Source organism: Azolla caroliniana, unplaced genomic scaffold (assembly GCF_043228905.1).
Source record: "Azolla caroliniana isolate FFs.n. ecotype wild unplaced genomic scaffold, voAzoCaro1.0.p SCAF_13, whole genome shotgun sequence".
NCBI classification, from domain to species: Eukaryota; Viridiplantae; Streptophyta; class Polypodiopsida; order Salviniales; family Salviniaceae; genus Azolla; species Azolla caroliniana.
The window spans coordinates 19,094,528-19,117,452 of NW_028230448.1; the positions used below are offsets into that span (position 1 = coordinate 19,094,528).

Sequence of the window (22,925 nt, forward strand, 5' to 3'; positions counted from 1 at the left end):
ACCCCCAAACTGACGGGCAAACGGACCATGTCAACCAAATCCTTGAGCAGTATCTTCGGTGCTCGGTTAGTTACCAACAAGATGATTGGGTCAACTTACTTTCGCTCGCGGAATTTGCCTACAATAATTCTCTCCATGCATCGACTGGCGTCACTCCCTTCTTTGCCAACTATGGTTTACATCCTCGCTTCAACATTTCCCTTCCTACCACTTCCGTGAACCCTTCGGCGGAGGATCGCGCCCACATTTTGGAAGAACTACATCATGATTTATCCTTGGAGCTTAGTCTTGCTAGTGAACGATACAAGAAGCAGGTTGATCGCCATCGATCTTCCAGTCCACACTTTGTCGTTGGAGACATGGTCTGGTTGTTACGTCGACACATCTCTACTACTCGTCCATGTGCGAACTTGATTACAAGAAGTTGGAACCATTCCGTATCATCGAGTGCATCAATCCCGCGCCTTCCGGCTCGCCCTTCCATCCCACTTCCGGATTCACGATGTTTTTCATGTCTCCCTCCTCGAACCCCATTATGCTTCACAACTCCCAGGACGTCAGGCCCCACCACCACCACCTATGCAATTGACGACAGGGGAGGAATACGAGGTCGACCAAATCCTTGACTCGCGTTGGCACCGTCGACACTTGCAATACCTCGTCCTATGGAGGGGTTACCACATGTCTGAGGCCATGTGGGAACCATCGGAAAATTTACAAAATGCCCCAGAAGTCGTCCAAGATTTTCATCACCGATATCCCCACAAACCAGCGGCCGATTTGGGAAGGCGACATAGGAGGGGGGATAATGTCAAGATTCGAACTCTTGACACGACCATGTTATAATCTAGTATTATGAGTTAACCAAGATATCTAGTACATAGTTATGTATATAATTGGTCCTTATTATTTTGCTAGCATCATGTGCATAGTTGCACCCTTGTAGTATTTACACTTGGCACATGCATGCATACCTACATGCTCTATTGTAGATTCACATGCGTGCAACAAGTATGCATGCCATGTAGTATAAATAGAGGAGTTCACCTTGAATTCCTTCAAGGTGAACAACACCAGTTATGGAGTCTTTCCTTTAATACTATCTTCTTTCTTGTCCATTTGGTTATCTTCTTGCTTGTCTCTTGAGCTTATGATCCGTGACACTTACGTACTTAAACGCTTAGGTATTCAAGACACACACAGTGAATTAGCCATAGCTATACACAGGAAATCAGAGAAGATAGAATTCTATTATCAGGTGTTTCTTTACATTCCCAAAATTACACGCACCCCTATCAGAGGTTTTTCTGCCCTTTATATACACAGGGTCTATTTAGCCGTTCACGCTTCCTGCGTGAACCGTTACATGCGTTATGCTCCTATATTATTTCCTATTCCTATGCTTTTGTCCGTCGGTTACTATTCCGGTGGACAACACCTGGCACGCCTGTGGGACAGTGCCCTGGCACGTCGGACCCATCCCGTTAATCCTCTTCCAAAATGGCCCGGATGTTTGGCTCTGCTGCGGTGTCCGCGTCCGTAGGTGACGTAGGGCCCGTAGGTGCATCGTGGTGTGGCTCCCCTATTTGGTGGGGCCGCTCAACACTCCCACTCAAGCTCAACTTGAGGTTGGATCCTAGTGTCAGTCTTTGTGTCAGTCGGTTCTTCCAACTGACTTCTCCTGGCGTCGCTCCGCCTTCCTCGCGCTCCTCGTCCGATCCGGTTCTATTTGCCGCGACCCCTCTTGTTCTGCGCGCCTCGACCTTCTCGGTCGGTATGTCTGCTCAATAGGCCCCTCTCAGCTCCTTTGTTGCTATGACTCCGGCGCTTATCAATCCGTCGGTTCCTCCGCGATGGCATCGACTTCCACTACATCCGTGTCTGCTTGGCCTTGAATTGATCCGGTTCTTCTGAATCTGTCTGTTGAACCGAATCGACTGTCTCCGATTCGTTCCATCTCTTGTCCGAATCGGTTGCTCCCGATTCGTCTTCTGGTTCCAAGCCCTTCACCACATTAGACCATGTCCGAGTCTTGGCCTTCTTCCTTCGGTCGGCTCTGTCCTTCTTGACTCTGCCGCCTTCTGTTCTTCCCTCACCAGCGCAATCGGTAGTCTCTTTGCCTTTGCCCGTTCCGGTGTCTTTGCCCGTTCTCCCCCTCAAGTGTGGCACGTCGAGATGCTGAACACCAAGGATGTCGGTAAAGTGCTGCAACTTGTCCGATCCGAGCAGCTTGGTGAAGATGTCGGCAACTTGCCGATCCGTGTGAACATACCGTAGTTCAACTTCACCGCTCAGGACCCGCTCATGCACAAAGTGATAATGCACTTCTATGTGCTTCGTGCGAGCATGGAACACAGGGTTCTTGGCGAGTTGAATGCTGCTTATGTTGTCGCAGTAGACCAGAATCGGGGTCGGTACCTCGATCCATAAGTCTTGCAGTAGTCATCGAAGCCAAATGGTTTCATAGGTGGCAATGGTAGCGCCCCAATACTCAGCCTTAGTGCTCAACAGAGCAACTGTTGGCTGCTTTTTGCTGCTCCACGCAACAGCCGCGCTACCTAGGGAAAACATATAACCAGAGGTTGATCGGCGATTTGATGCATCGCTAGCCCAGTCGGCATCCGTGTAACCGACGAGCTCTTCGGTTATACCTCACCGGTATAACAGTCCCCGGTCCTTCGTTCCGCTTACATATTGCAGTATCCGTTGCACGCATTGAAGGTGCTCCACGGGCGGCTTCTGCATGAACTGACTTATCATCCCGACCGGATAGCTGATGTCAGGGCGTGTGATAGTCAGGTAAATAAGGCTTCTGACAATTTGTCGGAACCGTTTCTCGTTGTAGGCCGGTCCGGAGTTGGGACAGAGCTTCTGGTTCTGGTCCAATGGTGTGGAGACAGGTCGACATTCTATCATGCCGAACTTGTACAACATATTCAAGACATAATGTCGTTGTGAGAGTAATATGCCATCGGGGGTTCGGATCACCTCGATCCCAAGAAAATAATGAAGGTCCCCCAGGTCCTTCATCTCAAATGAGTCCGACAACAGGGACTTGACACAGTTGATTTCTGGAACACCCGGTCCGGTGATGACTAGATCATCAACATACAACAGTATACATACCGGACCGGCTGAGCCTTGCCAGATGAACAATGAAGAGTCCGATTTGGAGGCCACAAACCCCATCTTACGCAACCGGTGCGTGATTTTCGCATTCCAAGCTTGAGGGGCTTGCTTCAGGCCGTACAACAACTTCTTCAGTCGGCATACCGCCGACTTGTTCATCTCCGATTGAAAACCGAGAGGCTGAGTCATAAAGACTTCTTCTTCAAGATCACCTTGAAGAAATGCATTCTTCACATCCATCTGATGAAGATGCCACCCCCTTGCCGCAGCAACCGCCAGCACCACACGGACCGTCGTCATCTTCGCTACCGAAGCGAAGGTCTCGTCGTAGTCGATTCTATGGGTCTGCGTGTATCCCTTCGCCACTAATCGGGCTTTATACCGGTTAACAGAACCGTTGGCGTTGTACTTAACCTTGTAAATCCACTTGCATCCGATCGGTTTACAGTGACGAGGAGGGTCAACCAGGTCCCATGTCTTGTTGATATCAAGTGCCTGCATTTCTTCTTCCATAGCGGCACGCCAATTTGCATCTTTGGCTGCTTCTGCGTAGCTCTCCGGCTCACGCACTTCCGCCACCTTAGTCATGTACGCATAGTGATGCGCCATGTACTCATTGTACCCGTACCGCTTGACGGGATACTTCTAGCGGGTGGAACGACGTAACTCACTATTACCCGGTTTGAGGCCCTTCTTGGCCGGTTCGGTCTTCATTGCCGAAGGTCCACCTTTCTCCTTGTCGGAGTTGGATGCACATTGATCTGACTCATCGTTGCCTGTTTCGAATTCCGACATCTTCTTCTTCCCCTTCTCTTTGCGCGTGAACCGCCGCCTCGGTTCCTTGCGCGGGGAGTGCACGGCAGAGTCTCTCCACTACTCGTGGGTTCCTCATCAGACTGGTCAGATTGACTCAGTCTCTTGTTTGGCCCGCTCAACCGGAACGATTCCGGACTCTCATCCTGAGTCCACGCTTCATCATCCTCTACCTGGGCCGGTTCAGGCTCACTAGCCTCATCCACCGGCATCGGGTCGGATTCGGAAGTCGGAGCTGGTAAGGAGTACCACGATGCCGATTCATCGAACTCAACATCTCGACTAACTCGGACCTGCTTTGTCCGGGGGTTATAACACTTATAACCCTTCTGCTCTTGAGCATAGCCGATTAGGATGCATTTTTCCGATTTTGCATCCAGCTTCCTCCGCTTCTCTTCCAGTACATGCACATATGCAATGCTACCGAAGATCTTAAGGTGTCTCAAATTCGGCTTGCACCCGAAATACAACTCGTGAGCTGACACCTTGTCACCGATCCAGTTCTTGATGTAGGCAATTGTTCAGACTACCTCCGCCCAGTAGAATTTGGGCATGCTCTTCTCCTCCAGCATTGCCCTTGCCACATCAATAAGCGACCAGTTCTTCCTTTCGGCAACACCGTTTTGTTGCGGTGTGTATCTGCAGCTCAACTCTCACCAAATTCCCTTTTGCTACAGATAACTGTTGAATTGGCGGGAAAAGTACTCTTTTCCACCATCCGACCGCAGCCATTTGATCTTCCTCTCCGATTCTCGTTCCACCATGCTTTGGAGACTCCGAAAACACTCGAGGACTTCACTCTTCCGCTCAATGAGGTAGATCCATGTGTGCCGCGTATAGTTGTCGATGAAGGAGACGAAATATCGACTCCCGCCAAGACTAACATTCTGTGCCGGTCCCCACACATCCGAATGGATAAGGTCGAGCTTGTTCCGGCTCCGGTTACGTTCGGTGGGGAATGGAAGCCGGTGTTGCTTCCCGAGTTGGCAGGCTTCACATACTTGGGCCTTCCGGCCGCTAAACTTCGGCAAACCGAAAACAACTTGTTTCGTTTGCAGGTCTTGAAGCCTCCGGTAATTGACGTGGCCTATCCGCTTGTGCCATAGGTCGATGTCCGATTCGACCTTTTCTCCTTTTGCAAACAGAGCGGTGCCGACGTCATTGGTGTCGAGGATAAACATCCTCTCGTCTCTGCGCCCTTGCGCAATAATCTGGCCCTCTTCCTCGATGAAGCACCCGAGGTGCGTAAACCACACCTGCATTCCCTAGTCGACGATCTGTCCGACCGACACCAGGTTCTTCGTGATTGTCGGAACGTGTAATACGTTCATCAGCTCCCCCTTCTGTCTGACGTGGCTCAAAGGGACTTCTCCGACGTGCACAATTGGGTGAGGAGTGTCGTCTCCGATTTCGACTACTCCTGGTTGATCCGGTTTCTCCAAAAAGGAGAACCACTCTTGGTGGTTCGTCATGTGGTTCGACACACCGGAATCAACATACCACACTTCCTCCGATTTGGAAGTGGTCTTCTTCATCGAGTTCGCCTCGTGCTTCATCACCAAGGCTGGCCCATTACTGTTCTTGGATCCTCCCGATCCCTTCGCGTAGTGCGAGCTTTGCCGGCCATCCTTGCCGGCCTTGCCAGATCCGGATTTGTCCGAATCGACGCGTTTTCTCCAGCACTCGCTCTCTCTGTGGCCCTTTTTGCCACAGTACCAGCATACCGTTGCAGTCTTCTCTTGCCGTCTTCCGGTGCCGCCATGACTCCCCCTGCTCCCGGAGGATCCGGAACTACTGTCAGCACGTTCTCTGTGCCTTTGTTCCTGGTCTTGCCGGCCGCTTCCATTGCGTGCCGACCCGCCTCGTCCACCACGCCCACGGGACCGATCCACTTCCGTGTACAACATCCGGTTGTCAATGGGTGCGCTAGTTGACGCACCAACGTGGTTCTCCTCTACAAGGAGCATCGGCTGTAAGTCGAAAAATGACGGTGTATTCTCCCTTGTACACACCGCCGTTCGGAACGCTCTGAACTTAGACGCCAGGCCCCCAAGACAGATATGTACCATCTTGTCTTCCTCTACGATAACGTTGATAGAGGCAAGCGAGTCACAGATCTCTTTGATCCGGGCCGTGTAATCCACCACCGACATGTCCTTCTGTCGGACATTGCTCAACTCCTATCGGAGTTGCAGCTTCTGGGTTGTAGTGCTCGCAGCAAAAACCTTCTTCAGGTTCCCCCAAGCCTCCTTCGGTGTCTTGGCGTCTCAGATGTGGCTCAGCAACTGGTCTCCGACACTGGACGCGAAGCAGTACATCACTCTGCTTGCCGATTGTTCCCACACTGGGAAGTCCTTATGTGCCGCATCAGGTGTTGTTTCGTTGGCTCCTTCGACGAAACTCCAATGGCCATGCCCAAGCAGTACTGGTGCATCTTATACGACCAAGATGCATAGTTGGATCTGTCGAGTTTCTCCACAGGGAGCGAGCTAGCCATCCCTCTATCCATCACTTCTCTGTCTGTTGTTTTACGACCTATTAGGGTTTGCTTTCAAGCGTTTGTCGGTTGTAGAGGAGGTTCTCAACCCTCGCGCTCTGATACTATGTAAACGATTACTTGCGGAAGCGTTAGAAAATAGAGAAGGTAGGGAATACACAAAGTACACAGGAGAGATAGAGAGAGCAGAACTTCAAGTCTACATTCAAAAACGATAAAAACACTATGTACATACAACTATGCTCAGTAGCATTATTTATACAAGTCCTCGTGGGACTGACAGAAGTACCGCTTACTTCAATGCTCACACGAGCATCTGACACTTACTACGAGACTATAATTGCCTAGTAGTCTACACTAATACTAGGCTTCCGGTTACTGATTGGATCCGGCTAACCGGCTCCCCAGCTCATCGGCTCTGTTGCTTGCCGGCTCGGTTGCTCACGGCTTACCGATCCATCTCGCTTGCCGGCTCAGGCTTATTCCGCCGATCCGGCTCCAGTTGAGCTTGCCGCTCAACAGAGATCAATACATAAATTCCTATGATCGAATTCCGGTGTCCATTCCCCCAGTGAGAATTTATGTATACGATCCAAAATACCTTCGGAAAGTAGCACATAGTCAATCACACTATTTCCATTATGTTTTCTACATGTAAAGCCGTTAGTATTGGGCCATAAGGAAACACCATTTGCAATAAGCAATCCGGTACTATTGCAATAAGGAGAGAGAGAGAGAGAGAGAGAGAGAGAGAGAGAGAGAGAAGAAGAAGAAGAAGAAGAAATAGAATATATATTTTATCGTCCATGATGAGGCCAAATTTGACCTAACAAACCAAATCAACATTTCACCTTATATGTGACGCCTACTAAGGAAACTCTTGGTGTGTGTGTGTGTGTGTGTGTGCATGCATGAGATATATAGATAGATAGATAGATAGATAGATAGATATATTTCACATGGCCTTAAAACGAAGACATATTTCGAATGGGACATGTTTTTTCTATATAGTGGTTGAAGAAGACGCCAGACATATGTTCATTACATGTCCAATTGCTAAAGCCATTTGGGTGATTATATCACAAAATTGGGCATCGATTTTAGGAAATATTTTGTCACCTTATAAGTGGGTTTTTAGTGATGAGGATAAAGATATGCTCGCACCATCATATAAGATTGTGTTTGACTACCTTAGATATTGGGGGATGTGGTTTAATTGGACCATGAGAAATGGGTTCTTGTTTGATGGACTTCATGGGGTAACACAACAACTCTGTATGATGAAAGGGAAGTTAATTTGGCAATTTTCACAACTATGTTGTATGGGGACATTGTCCCAAGAGGAGATAGACTTCACAACACTTGAGAGGGTTCCCCTTGCACTATCACTATTTATGAAATAGTGAAGATAGCAAGGGTTGTATTATCATATTGTTTTAATAACAAACATTGATTTATTGAGAGAGAGAGAGAGAGAGAGAATTATTACGCATCCCACCTAATTATGGGTTTATCTGGCAACAACTACAAAATATTGCATTGATGCAAGGTTCCTTACCTCTACAAACATGAGAACAACCGCGGATTGATTGGTGTTTATGGGGTCAAACGTCGTTGTTACAAGTGACAATCACTACTAATCTTTTGTATCATTGCTCTATTGAGTCTCTGGGTGTTAATAGCTTAAGAGTGATTGACACTCACCCAATCTTGCCAACACAAGGTTACATGGTGGTAGGTTCCGACACACTTACCTTAAAGTGATTCTCAACGAGAAAACCCGAGTAAGACAACTTTTGGTATGGTCACTGAAACAGAACTACAAATTAAAAATTTGCTTGTGAATTTTTAGGTGCAATGACTATTTGGAATAAGTGCACCAATACACTTACAACAGGCCACAACCTCATTACCACAATCACTTTTTTCAAAGTTCTTGGCATTTTTTACCTACAAGACTACCAAAAAGGCCTAATAACAAAGCTTTTAGGGACAAGCCAATAGCTATTGTGATTTGTAATGGGGGTGTCGAGATTGTAGCTCCACATCAGCCAACAAATAGTGGGAGAATCAAATATCCAACACTCATGCATTCCCATTGTCAACCATAATCAACATTTAGATAGTGCGAGGAGTATTAGTAATGGAATGGAAAGTCAAATACCTGACACTTATGCATTCACATTGTCAACTATCATCAACATTCAAATTGTGCAATGAGTGTTAGTAATAGGTGAGAGTAGAAAATGGTTATCCTTCCTCAAAGACTAATCTTAGGGCTAAGGGTTGCCTTGTAATTAAAAGCTCTAAATAATAACTAAAAGAACAACAATAGTCAAAACCCTAAACTAAGGTTTATGTAGAAAAAAGGAGGGAAAGGCTACATTGATTGGCCGCTCTCATAAAAAGATTCTTTTCTCACCAACCTTCCTCTTAAACTTGGGTGGTGACCTTACACCCAAATCACATCCCAGTTCAAGTGATTGATATATATTGTAATCCTAAATATTAACATTCCCATATTTACATTCAAGTGACCGTTATCCTATAGTTTAGGGTTTTACATATATATCTTATTTATCGCAAAGTATTTGTTCCCCGCCATACAACCAATACCAACATGCCAACATTAAAGGCCTTATGATGAAGCTCCTAGGATAAGCCGACCCGATGATAAACGCCCTGGCAACGAGGGAACCTACCTACAAAGCTACATATTGTGTACTTACCAAAGGTACCTACATAAGTTCCAACATACATTGATTCTTATTTACTTATCAAAGGTATCTACGATAGCACTCATCTCAAGCTAAAGAGACCATCTTTCTATATGAACTAACAATAATAACCCACAAAGCGTTGGATGTGTTTTTTAGTTTATGGAGGTTCCATGCATAACATGAACATGACTTTAGCCTCATTGGGTTCTGTGTATTTGAACCCTTGGGTATTTTATTTGGAATCTTCTCATGAACCTTGAGTTAGCAAACTTTCAAATAACTATATTAGTGTACCACCAAAACTTACCTACAAGGCCCGACAACAAATGTCTCAAGGACGAGCTAGCCTAGAAATGAGCCAACCCAACAACAAAGGCCCTAGTGACGATGCTCCCAATAATGAGCCAACACGATGACAAAATCCCTAGAAAAGAAGGTATTATCCTTACAAAAACCTAGCTACAAAAGATACTTACGAAGGATGCCACATACAAAAATAATGTTATAGGCATCACCTTACGAAGTGTTTCTACAATTATTTTTAATGATTTAAGGGTAGAATAGTTGGGAAACCGGTTATTCTAGGAATTGGGACAAACCTATACGGACCTATGACATGTGGGACACATTGTGGTTGAGGAGCCTTAGTTGTTGAGCTATATACATAAATGAAACTAGCTACCTCCTTAATAGCAACATATTGCGATGTTGTTGAGACTCTATTGGTAAGATTATGATCTCTTCTTTGGATTTGTTATTTCAATGAGCAAGGCATAACGTAAGGTAAAAATTCGGTGGTATGGGAAACTGATGGTGTTTTATGTCGATCTCATGTCCTTTGCTAGGGGGTGGCGAATGTGGTTGGGCCATTCTTGTCCTTAATATATCAATCGTTTGCTTATGTTGATTAGCCTCACATGTCAAATTTGGCCAATCATGGCCTCATAATAGGTCAAATTTGCGCCTCCCTGTGACCGACACCGACTCACGAGCTCGGCTTGGGTCCGCATGTGTTATGGTCGTGAATCGGTTCAAAACATCTACAAAGTGTCCAATGGCTTGCTTGCATATCGATTGGGATGGTCGAGAGAGCCTATACACACATTGGTTGCCTCTCCCCCTTCTGGGATCATGCTGACACGTGGCCAAAACTAGCTTCTGCCACGTGGATTCTCAGAAGGACACAATGAGAGGTCCAAATGCTTGCAAAGGGATGAGGTGCCTCCCCTGTTCCTCTGTGTGTGTGTGTGTGTGTGAGAGAGAGAGAGAGAGAGACACAGAGAGAGACAGAGAGAGACAGAGAGAGACACACACACACAGAGATAGAGACAGAGAGACAGGGGCAGAGAGACGAGAGACGAGAGACGGAGAAGAGGCAGGGTGGGGTGATCGCGAGAGAGCATCATCATGCCTGGCTCCATTCGCCTTTCACCCTTAATCTTCAACTCTGCTACCTCCTCTGCTGCTCTCAATCGAGTCAGTGATGATCCAACCCTAACCACCCTTAAATCAGACATCCCCACCACTTGCTGCTTCCCCAGCAGTAGCCATCGCCATCATCTTCATAGCAGTGGCCGTGGTCATCATCCTGTAGCTTCCACCGCCCCTATCTCGTCCACCCATACCCCTCTTTCGAGATTCACTAAATTTAGGGCTTCCGCTGCTGCAAGCGGTGGCGACGGTGCAGGTGCAGGTGCAGCTTCTTCTGACACTCCCACCAAATATGAGGAGTATGAAGTGGAGTTGGAGAAACCCATTGGCCTCAAGTTCTACAAAGGCCAAGACGGCGGTGTCTACATTGATGCCATTGCTCCTGGTGGCAGTGCTGACAAAACCAAGCAGTTCACTCCCGGGGATAGGGTCCTAGCAACCAGGTAAATGAAATCTCCTCAAACGTAGTGGGGTTTCTATCTGATCCCCCCCTAAACCAGGTTTTCCTATGCCTATAACTTGGTTGTCAATACTTTGTAGTCTTCTCGTCTTATAGAATTGATTTGAGTCATGAAAGATTTCAATGGCCTTGATTGAGCTTGGTCCTAACAGGGTTGTGACCACCGATCAATTGAATAAACTTGCCTTATTCATATGTATTGATTGGGATTGGACCATGAACTTTATCTCAACATGAACACATGCTTCAATCATTTGCTTGGTTTTTGTGTCTTAGATTTGATCATTTGGATGTTTAATGGTCACTAAACTTGCATTGTTACAGCGCCGTGTTCGGAACTGAAATGTGGCCAGCAGCTGCATATGGTCAGACCATGTACACCATTCGGCAACGAATCGGAACGCTTGTGATGAAAATGGAGAGGCGTTTTGGTTGTTGCTCCTTTAACTATCTCCTTTTCTATTCTGACACCTTAACATTTTAAGAAACATCACAATCATGCTTCACAGCAGTGAAAGCAAAGATTCATGGCACATCCATATTGCAATCATGCTTCACTCTTGTGACATCGATAAATCATGTCATTCATGCACATTGTAATCAGGCTTTACTTTTGTCACACATGTGATTTATTCTCATCACAATCATTCTTCAGAATTGCAATGAGTGAGATTAAAGGCCAAGATATGCTTCATTTACCTGGGCTAGGGCCATTAGAAAACAGATGAATATCAGGATTATGTGAAGGCATCTGGACTGACAAACGGGATTTGTGATGTGTAGGAGAACGTGAGGATGCTGCAGTTCCTCGTGATTTAGTTGCGGCGGAGAGAAATGCTGGCTTCATTGGGGAGGCTGTCCGGGAAATACAGGTATCTCTCATGGAGAAGGGCAGACTCTTTCAATTAGTTACTGATGGCCCCATGGGTTCACCTTTGGTTCAATTAACACATTGATTTGTTTTAAAAACTAGATTAAGAATTATCTGCGTAAGATGGAGCTGAAAAAGCAAAGAGAAGAAGACCTAGAGGAGGGGCTTAAGCTATACAAGTAAATTGACACTACTTTTCAAAACTTTCATGTGAATGAGGAAACCGTAAATGAGTGAGGTTACTGAAATCCGGATATTTTTCTTGTTTGCAATCTCTTAAGAGCTGGACAGTATAAGGAAGCACTCGAAAAATTTGATTCAGTGCTAGGCGCTAAGCCTGAATATAACGAGGAAGCTGTTGCAAACTACAATGTGGCTTGCTGTTACTCCAAACTCAATGAGGTAGATAACCTACCTTAAGTTAAAAATATATACCAGTGGATGTGTGTGTGAGTTTGTGAGAACAAAGCTTAGGGTCAGCATTGCATATGTGATACAGGCTTGTGTGTATTTCCTTCATAATTTTTCCATATATTTACCATGCATTTGCAGGTGGAGGCGGGTTTATCTGCCCTTGAAGCTGCATTGGAGGCTGGATTTGAAGATTATAAGGTATGTTGCGTGAACACGTTGTGTTTCGGATGTTTTTTGTTCTAGTTAGTAGTTCACTTCATGTAAAAAAGATCTAGTTATTTATATATATAGTGTGTGGTATGCTGTTTCGCAGACAGTTCGAACCGATCCAGATCTTGCCAATATCAGAAATTCTCCAAAGTTCAAGCCAATGATCGATAGGTTCGATGAACCTTTTATCAATGAAAATGCACTCAATGCCTTGAAAAATGTGTTTGGCATTTTTGGCAAGAAATGAGGGGAGGAGAGGGGGCCTCTGTACTTGATAGCAGTAATGCCATGTTTTTATGTTATCCAATTTTTGTACAATATTGTAACTGGAAAGATAAAAAAATAAACATTTTCATCGTCGGGCGTATTGAATCTCCATTATCCTCCCAGTAATGTAGCTTGATGCGGACCGGGAATTCAAAGGATCTATAACAAAATTTCTCGCCCTTAGTTTATGCATGCAATAGTCAGATAAGAGCGAAAAATCTTGGAAATTTAATTATCGCATTGACCTCAAAAGTACTTCAAACTCTGGCAACCTCAATCTAGCATAAACCAGATGCAAAATTATGCATCCAAGTAGAGGTTAAAAATCCAACATTAAAAAAGCTTACCACTTCGATGACATTAAAAAGGTTGCCTCTTTCAATCAGAATGACGACTTCAAAGGATTACACGAGGAAGCGAAGATTATAATGTTTTAGGGAAGTGTTAAATAATCAACGTTATATACCCCATAAAGAGAGAAACAAATGAGTTGGACCGACCCTCCAATCGGTTATCTCTTTAGGTAATGCTCTAGAAGATTTGTTTCCAAAGAGGTCGGGGAGTATCGTTCCTAATGTATCATCAAACTCATTCATTCACTGTGTATCAAACCCATTCATTCACTGTTCCTAATGCATCAAACCCATTCATTCACTGTTCCTAATGTATCAAACCCATTTATTCACTTGACGAAAGCTTTACTACATATTAGAACCCAGCCATGTAATATGAGGTTTCTTTCAAGTAATGTAAGTGTTATGAAACAAAAGAAGCAACTGAAATTTCTGAAACATACTTAGTAACTACCGTTCAAAATAACATGGACGACGCATTTTCTACGTATCGATAGCAGCACGACGTAACGAATGTGAGAGAGGGGAAAATGCGGTGAGCGTGGATCGAACACGCGACCTTCAGATCTTCAGTCTGACGCTCTCCCAACTGAGCTATCCCCGCTTGATATTCATAGTTGAATATAAAATTGTATTTGTCTACATATTAAAAGGAAGATGAAATCTTATGTGTAGTACGTTACGGGGGAAGTAGATTGCTGGCAAAAATGATTTTACCATAATATCACTTCACTATCAATCACACTTGAGATTGCTCCTTCCACATTTTGTATTGCCATCATTGTACACATTGGTTAATTCCTAAATTGAACCACAAAGAAGAGGGAATGCAAATAATCATCACCAAATATGATCATATCCAAGATCTACAACATGAAACCCACCTTGCACAATATAAAATGCCATAACCTTCATGCATGACACTAAAATAGCATTTTACACAACCAATCCAAGCTTCTTCATACAAATGAACTTGGGCTTGTGGCTTCCTTTTGATAGATTTTTAGGATAGGAGTGCATCTTTGCACTCCTATCCTTGCATTATATCCATAATTTCCAATGATTGTCGTTGCAATAATTCATTATCTAATGTCTATAATTCATACTTGTCACGGAAGATATGTTTATGACAACCCAACAATACAAGAAAATTAAATTGGTATTGCAAATGGAGATTTCCAAAATATTGGTAATGCTAACCAACCATATGATTTAATTGATATCTATATTGAATCAATATCTCAATGAAACTAACCCAAGTCATGTTTAGGTTCCACCACCCTTTCTTTCATAATGTAAACTTAAGTGCAAGAGCCAATTGATCAAGTTATTTCATTGTCCATGGTAGCAATGAAAAGAAAATGACAAGTTTGAAATCAAGGAAATCATTATTTCCTGTACCACTTTGAACTAGGAACAAAACACTCAACCCTATGATTTTCAGTGTACAAAATTTATATAGATATCCAAGTCAAACTTTGAGAAAGAGACATCATCACTAATAGTAATAACATAACCTAGGGGCCAAGCATGTTTGACCATGGTATCAAAGTTTTTTTCATTGCATTGTACAAGCACAAGCATGACCATGTTAATGTGCGGCCCTAATGGAAAAGGAAAACAAAAGAGGCAATTTTAGATAGAAGTTTAATGAAACCAACTTTCATTGAATCAATCATCTTACCAAAACTCCAAACTTCTTGATATAACACCCCAACAGAATATTTGAGTTCCTCAACAAAAGCCTTAAACCGAATCTATGTTTTTATCATGAGAAAAACGTGAGAGCATACATATCACCTCATTTTCATTTATATCTTCTTCCAAAGTTATCACAACCTAATGTCCAACCATCTTATGGATTGATATAAATAACATTAATTGTGACTATCTTGGTTTATTGTCATGCAAGACTTCAAGACATAGAAGATGTGTGTAATGTTGAGTACATTTATCAATAATTACTTGTGGATCAATGATTAAATAAGCATTCACCTCAAAGAGGACCACATCCAATCTAGCAAATAGGTATGTAACATATGGAAGAATTAACGGGACCGATAGCTAAGATCATTTTAGCTCCTTATGGTTCCATACAACATTGTTTTTCGTTGTGGCACTTCTATTGGGGTAGTGATGGTGGGTTGTTAAGGGAACAGAGACACTTCTACTCCTTTAATGTTTTTGTGGCACACACAAGATCCTTGAAACATTCATTATTTAATAGAAAAATACTCATATGTACTCATGAATGCCCATCGATCACATGTATTATATGTTGATTGAAAAAAGAGATTGGTTTAGATTACATGACACTTCACCCCATGTGTATGATGATGGACACTTGTTGGAAATAAGATGCCAATCTCATATTCCATTTAGTGAGAGAGTGGTTCTTTGGGGGGCAATAATGAAGTGAGCCTACAAGTTGTGGGGTTCAAACCTTGTTGGGTGTGTAAACAAATCCTCAACATGTTTGACATGGTCATGGTTAAGGGAACTTCCTCTTGAGTCTTTCCATGTGGTGGTGGTCCACTTGAGGAAAAGAAAGCCCAAAGGTGATCAATCGATCGATTATGTGTCTTATATTCACAAGCTATCGTTTAGAAATGATGGTCTAGTGATAAAGCAAGTGTTATTTTATGTCTTCATGTCTATGCTCCGATGGTTGGCTGGCTAGCTGGGGAGGTTCATGTTCTGCTTGGGGAGTGATCTTGACTCGAAGATGAGACGTCTGAAGAGCGATGGATCCCCATTATTTGCGGGTAAGTTGAAACGAGGTAAGCAATAGGAATCAACAATGGTTCGGTTTCGACTTAACCGGATTGGACTTGTACTAAACCAACTTACAAGTTTGGCCAAGCTGATTAAGCCTTGACCGGTTTGGCCCAAATTGGTTCGGTTCAGCTTGACCCATCCCAAAACTGTTGCCGATTCCTTGTAAGCAAAAAGAGAAAAGCCCTAGAGACGCGATGGAGACGAGGGCGGTGGCAGACGGACAAAAAACACGATGTTGGGCGCCTGGCCGGATGGGAAACCATGGCCCCCAAATTGAAAACAAAACTATGACTTTATTTTTGACTTTAATCAAGCAATTAAGCTGCTGCTACTATTCCTCAGGATTTACAGAGTCACAAAGAAAGACATGCCATTTGGCCCCTTCCTCACACACACACACACACACACACACACACACACACTGTAAGCCATGGCCGACGACGGCCATCCTTCTCGCTACGTCAAGCTCGGCAAGGAGCAGGAAGTTCTGCAGGAGGAGATCACCCCGGGAGAGCTCAACCAGCCTGTTGCCGTCTCCGAGGTCGCATACTTCTGATTTTTGTTTTGATTCCCCTAACATTGTTTTGATCCTCTCTGCGTACGAAATATATGTTTCTGGGGTTCTGTTGCCTAGATTCTGGTTTAGGAAATGAATAGATCCTTCTCATTGAAAGCTTGGATGCACGAAATGCTTAGATCTGATCTAGAAAAGAAACATGTTTTACCTTTTGTAGTTACGATCTACTCTACAACGTTGTCGGACGTGATCTGGATTACTCTTTCCTCAAAGAACGTACTCAGAAAAAGTAGCAGACCACTTTATGCATTGAGGTTATCAGCGAGGATGCATTTGTGCCCTAGACTTTTCATTTCTTTCAATCCTACAGTACATTGAATCATCGTTTTTGGTGAAATTTTTCTCTACATGCATTCAGATGAGACAACAAAACTCCCGCCCTGATGTTAAAAATCCTGTATTGAGGAACTAATCTAGGACCACAATTGAAAGAGCATATACACATATTTTCAAAGTTAGGATTCGATACTTAAAAGGCATGATGTAGTTCATATAAGATGGAATTTTCAGGAAATTCATCTTGATTGACTGCAGATGTATATTGGGCAGCTTAAGAAATGATGTCCATTCAGACGAATTTGTTACATACTGAATATTTGATGAATTTGGAAGTCACATAGTCATATCGTAGGCTTTAGCCATCCGTAGGAAAGAAATACTTGTGCATATAAAAAAGTCATTGTTTCTCCTAGATTATCACCTGTGTTCTGATCAAAAGGTGGCATCATGGTCTACGGCGGTGCATTATACCAACTATTAAGTTTTTGCTCTACAGCGCAATTTGTAAATAGCCTTGATTTGTAACCATTCTTTAATATGCACCTGAGGAGAAAGATGTCATTTCTAGGTTATCATTTTAACCCCTATATCTTTATTATAAATTGTACGAAGACATTCATACATGGATTGAGGAGGATCTGAACTGATTTTTGGTTTATATAATTAATACCTCTGCATACGCTTATTTTTGTGATTTTTCAGTTACGTTTGGAGATTTCAGTAACATATATGTTTTACTATGTTTTTCAGCTTGTTGTACATCAATGCAGAGAATGTGGTCAGCCGCTTCCAGAAAGTTATTCTCCACCTGCGAATGAACCTTGGACAACGGGCATATGTGGTTGCACAGAGGACTCCGATTCTTGTACGTAAAGAAAATTTCATTGGTTTCTGTGGTACTGTTTCATTTTAGTTAACACTGAATGTGTTGATTTCATTCCTTCATCTTCCTCATAGAGCATTTTGGCTTGTATAAGAAACATGCCCATGTAATGAAAGAAAGATACATGATAAGGCAGTGTAAGGATGATTACATTTATTGGAGTAAACAAGACCTTAAAATTAATGCTTTTGTACTGATTGTGTTTCTCTTTTATGTTTTAAATTTGTCTTCTTCATGATTTGTTTCTTCAACCTCTGTAAACCTAACTGCAGCAGTCTATTCTGCAATACTAGCATATATGGAAGAAGAAATAGAAACAGAGTAAGAGTATTATGGGAGAGGGGTGATATCGTTTTCAGCACATTTTCATTATTTTCAATATGCACTTGTAAACTCTTAGAAGGGCATAAAACTCCATTATCATACTTCAGGTTTCCAGAAGCATTACGGAGTATGGAAATTTCTTTCGCATGTTTTCCATTTCATTCCATGAGCTTGCCAAAACACTGTGTGTAGCAAAGTTGCAACATGCATGCATTGAATACTATTGCTCTAATAAACTATCTTGGCATTGTGCTAAGGTGGCATATGTTCTCAATTTCATTGCATTGGGATGTGCCAACTTTCATTCTCCTACTTAGACACAATGTGATGCCAAGGTGTGCCAACCTCAAGTAATTTGAAACATGAGGGGGTGCAACCAGTTCTCCTCTGAAGATATCTTGTTGATTGGAGGCTTTTATATCTTGTTGACTACTGGACGCTCTATTTGTGTCTACACATGGATGCAGAGGAGTGTATACCCATATGACTTCAGTATGCATGAGGGTGGGGGTGATCATGGTGTTCAATAATCATATTGTGGTATGAGGTTCCTAAAAGTGTGCATAATGTTCTATTGTGGCTAGATGCATATCATCAATTGAGTAGATCTTTGGTGGCTTGGATCATAGATAAGCACTCAATAGTGTTCATAAATAGTACTCCTAGATAGACATGAAAATACACTACTTTAACATAGCCTCTTGCTAGGGTCATGATAATTTGTCGTTGCAGATGTGTGGAAGATCATGGCCTCGGTCTTTTCTAGGTTGACTGTGAATCCTTGTCGATAAAAACCGTCTAGAGCATTGAGATGAAGTTGTAGACTTGCATGAGATTCAAAGACCAAGATTATGTCATCAGTATAAAGAAGAATGAGGATGGGTATACCTGATATATCCATTTCTGATGCAGTCCACCACCTCGTCAACCTAGATTTTGAAGAGGGTGGGGCGTCCTTGCTTCACACCAATGGTGCTTGTGATGATAGTATCTGCTTCTGTCACAATGACATTTCAAAAGAAAATTTATAAAGGGGACAGTCCCCTATGAGTCAGGTTTTCAGCAAAGAAAAGTAGATATGAAGACTAACTTGATTCAATGACCAAGATTATGCAATCAGCATATAGAAGAATGTGGATGGTGTATCTAAGATTCTAACAACTCTCTTACTGCTTTCCACATGTGATGTAGTCCACACCTCATCAATGTAGAGTTCAGACAGCGTGGGGAAGAGTGGGCATCCTTGCTTTGCCCAAAGGGTGCTTGTGATAAGGGTATTTGCCGTCGTCGCTATTTTTCCATTCCAATAGTAATTTTTCTGATGGGCAAAGAACTCACATCCCCTGCCAATCAGGTTTTCAGCAAAGAAAATTAGCATTTGAAGGCAAACCAGCATTACAGGAAAAAGAAGATTCAATTGAATTCCTGCTGGCTTATGGAAAGCAGACTAATGCATATAAAGTAAAAGATGCCACAATTCTCAGTATTAGTCTATTTAAGGAGCTGTTTCTACTGTGAAAATTTGTCGAGCACAGGAGAAATGGTGACTGGAATAATGAAAACCAACTACTGTGCAACATTTTGAACTTTTGGTCTGGGGGACACTGTTTTTTAAGAACGGGAACTGCAGAAATGCAGAATAGAGACTTTATTGCTGGGCTTGTTGAATTGGTTTTGGGACATTGCAAAACTTTCCTAGCTGGTTAGGACTTTTATTCTTTTGCTCTTTTGTTGGTTTTCCAGTCATTATATGTACTTTTTGGTCTGGTAGAACTCCTTGGGTATTTTTGTAAAAGAGGCGTGGGCCTGGATGGTGTTTAGGGGCCTACTATTCCAGATCATCCAACAGGCAAAGTTCTTTCATAAATTTTAAAATATTTAAATTTCTTTTTATAGATGATTTTATTAGTATATCCACATTATTGTTCGAACTGATGAAGGTAATACTTTGAGGAATTAATCCTAGCCACACATTAGGTTAATCTCTCAGCAAGCTGGAATGGCCATAGCCTTCTCAAATGTCACACATATTGCAATTAGTACTAGGAGCATGAATAGATTGTTAGGAAGAATAGAGTATGGACAAACAAGGTTGGTTTATGGACAAACTCGTTAGGTTTTGAAAACTTGGAAATGAGCAAAATTCACCAAACAAGGTTGGTTTATGGGGCAACAAAATGGGGGAAGTTTCTCTGCCTGGAAAACATGTCTGGATATGGAGCAAGTTAAAACAAAATGCTCATGTGGCTCCACCATAATCATGTTACATAATCTATTCTTTATATTCAAACTTGTTGAGGGGCTTGATTTTCTGTAATTTCTAAAAGGGTCATTTATAGGATTGTTATAGTTTCTGAGTCAGTATGAAAATGCACTGAACATTTTATACTCTTTCTTTTTCCAGGTTGGCTAGGTCTGTTCTGCCCCTGCGTGCTATTTGGGAGGAACGTAGAAAAGCTGAAAGACATACCTTGGACTACTCCGTGCACATGCCATGCTGTCTTTGTAGAAGGTGGCCTAGCAGTGGCAGCAGCCACTTTAGCCTTTCATGGAGTAGATCCTCATTCAGCTTTCCTGATAGGAGAGGGTCTGCTATTTACCTGGTGGATGTGTGGCATATACACAGGGCTCTTCAGGCAAGAGTTGCAAAAGAAGTATCATTTGCAGGTACATTAAAATGCTCTCTACTAGTTTGAACTGTATTTTCATACTTGAAGTAAGTAAAAACTTGAATCCATTCTATAACATATTCTAAGAGGTTTTTTTCGGCTGCAGGATTCACCGTGCGATCCTTGTTTAGTGCATTGCTGCATGCATTGGTGTGCAATATGTCAAGAACACCGTGAAATGCAGGGAAGACTCTCTGATGATGTGGTGGTTCCCATGACTATCATAAACCCACCTTTACCACAAGAAATGCATGTGCCTAGTGGACCAAACCCTGAGCTTGTGAATGGCAAGGATGAAGGGACTAGTGTGCAATTACAAGCTCTATGAGTTAACAGAGTTATCTTGCAGATTCTTTGATAAATGTCAAACAGCTACTTGACTAAGAATTTTTATGGTGCCAAAAGAATGTAGTGTTGCTACTGACTGCTCTACAGTAGCTCGTCATATTCTTTTTTTTCCCTTTTTTTTGAAGCTTACATGTGTTTTTTACACCATGCAAAGGGCAGGTCGTTAGATCTTTAATATAAATTGAGATTTCATCAATTTTAACGTGTGCTTCTGTGTGGCAAGCATAAACATTAAGTTTTCAAGATTCTTTGTAAGATTTAAAAGCTGCGCACTACGTAAGAATTTAGCTTATATGACAGTTTATATTCTCTTATGATCTTGTGGTTAGCATCCACAATAGAAGCTGGCTGTGGATTAGCATACGCAATGTTTAGCTAATCTGACAGTTAATATTCTTTTATGATCTTGTGCAAAGAATCAATGATATAAGAGCTAGTTAAGCTATAGATGCTTTTTAAGCTTTAAAAGCTACAGACAAACATTGGTGCATTAGTAAGATTCTGCTAAATTCACAATGAGTTGCAAAATAACTTGGATTGTGATATGAGAAATTTACATTAATTAAAGGTCAAATGTTACCTTTATATCGTGGTGTGCTTATAACTCCTAATGGATTCTCGAGTGATTTCTTAAAATCTCTGAAAAAATAACCTTTTATTTGGGTGAGGCCTAGCGTATAAAGTTTTAATATGTAAGTTGAGATACAGTTCTTCACTGTACAGCCGGCCTAGCTCAGTTGGTAGAGCGCAAGGCTCTTAACCTTGTGGTCATGGGTTCGAGCCCCATGGCCGGCGGTGAAAGCCCTCTTAAATGAAACAGAGGTTCACCTTAATTTGTGAGCACAGTTATAGATTCAATGTGATAACTTATTTGTGCCACTTTTTTAAAGTTGGAAAGTTATAATATTCATCAAATGAAAAAGATAGGCAGCTAAAATCTGGAAGCATGGTGGCTTAGCGTATGTACGCACATATAGGCAAATGTGGCACCACCAGAAAGGCCTAGGTCGTAGCATTTGTCCTTTAGCTTGCGTTCTGACTTAACTGCAATGCTTCGTACAGTGTATAAAATAATGGATGAATATCAAACGTACAATGAACATCAACACTAAAAACTAAAACAAGAATTTCTCTTTATTTGAGCGTAGGATCTCCTTGTTTTATATACATATATATATATAGAGGTTGGTAGGTCATTGGAAATACCTGCACTAAATATAGAGTCCTCTATTTTTAGGAGCCTAGGATCTCCTTGTTATCCGACTAGGCTATTGAGCCGATTGGATGTGAGGCAAGAGTCTCATCACATGCCATGGTTGGTTGCACTTAACACCCCAATTTGTGTAAAGTTCTATCTCTCTCACTCCGTAAAGTGTGAGAGATATGATAACACACTTAATGTGAGCTTGACGGTCATTCTCCAAATATAATTGATCTACCCTTCAAAATATAGGCAAGCACCTTCTTCTTTCTGTAACCCTCCCTGCCATTCCTTGAAGAAATATGTTTTAGTCTCCACAAAACAAACCCAAGGAAAAGTGCCTATACAATGGCGGTGCATGTGAACAATATACGTTTCGAAACATCCTACTTTACTCTAATCTTGTTGATGTAACTCTCATCATATATGTAAGGACAAACGCATTCTGGCACATGTGAAAATACATTTTCCAAGATATCCGATACAACACTACATCGATCATGTCACTGTTGACAGATATGGCTGGTAGCATCATAATGAGTACTACGGCAAAGACATTTCATTAAAGTGTAATCCATTTTCAATCCAAATACATCTTCTGAGACAAAACGAAAATCTAATGGTAATAGTACCCTTGCTACCTTCTATACCGGGCGGGATCCCATCGTACGTACACAGTCTCATATGTGGTATCAGCATGT

At 42.5% G+C, this 22,925-nt stretch overlaps 2 protein-coding genes and 2 non-coding genes across 4 annotated transcripts; 3 read left to right on the forward strand and 1 right to left on the reverse strand.

Annotated features, from left to right (window-relative positions):
• The first annotated feature begins 10,524 nt into the window (after positions 1-10,524).
• On the forward strand, positions 10,525-12,903 carry ZKT (protein containing PDZ domain, a K-box domain, and a TPR region). Its single transcript, XM_087329804.1, has 7 exons — positions 10,525-11,033; positions 11,375-11,481; positions 11,834-11,922; positions 12,024-12,100; positions 12,203-12,323; positions 12,474-12,533; positions 12,649-12,903. The coding sequence occupies exons 1-7, from the start codon at positions 10,567-10,569 to the stop codon at positions 12,790-12,792; spliced, it is 1,065 nt and encodes a 354-aa protein (XP_087185930.1). The 5' UTR covers positions 10,525-10,566; the 3' UTR covers positions 12,793-12,903.
• A 793-nt stretch (positions 12,904-13,696) lies between these two features.
• TRNAF-GAA (transfer RNA phenylalanine (anticodon GAA)) lies at positions 13,697-13,769 on the reverse strand. The gene has a single exon. It is a non-coding gene; the product is annotated as a tRNA-Phe (tRNA).
• A 2,525-nt stretch (positions 13,770-16,294) lies between these two features.
• On the forward strand, positions 16,295-21,225 carry LOC147856535 (cell number regulator 6-like). The gene is made up of 4 exons (XM_087329654.1): positions 16,295-16,484; positions 17,550-17,664; positions 20,411-20,673; positions 20,782-21,225. The coding sequence occupies exons 1-4, from the start codon at positions 16,374-16,376 to the stop codon at positions 21,001-21,003; spliced, it is 711 nt and encodes a 236-aa protein (XP_087185780.1). The 5' UTR covers positions 16,295-16,373; the 3' UTR covers positions 21,004-21,225.
• Positions 21,226-21,745: 520 nt separating this feature from the next.
• Positions 21,746-21,818, forward strand: TRNAK-CUU (transfer RNA lysine (anticodon CUU)). The gene has a single exon. It is a non-coding gene; the product is annotated as a tRNA-Lys (tRNA).
• Positions 21,819-22,925: the final 1,107 nt, after the last annotated feature.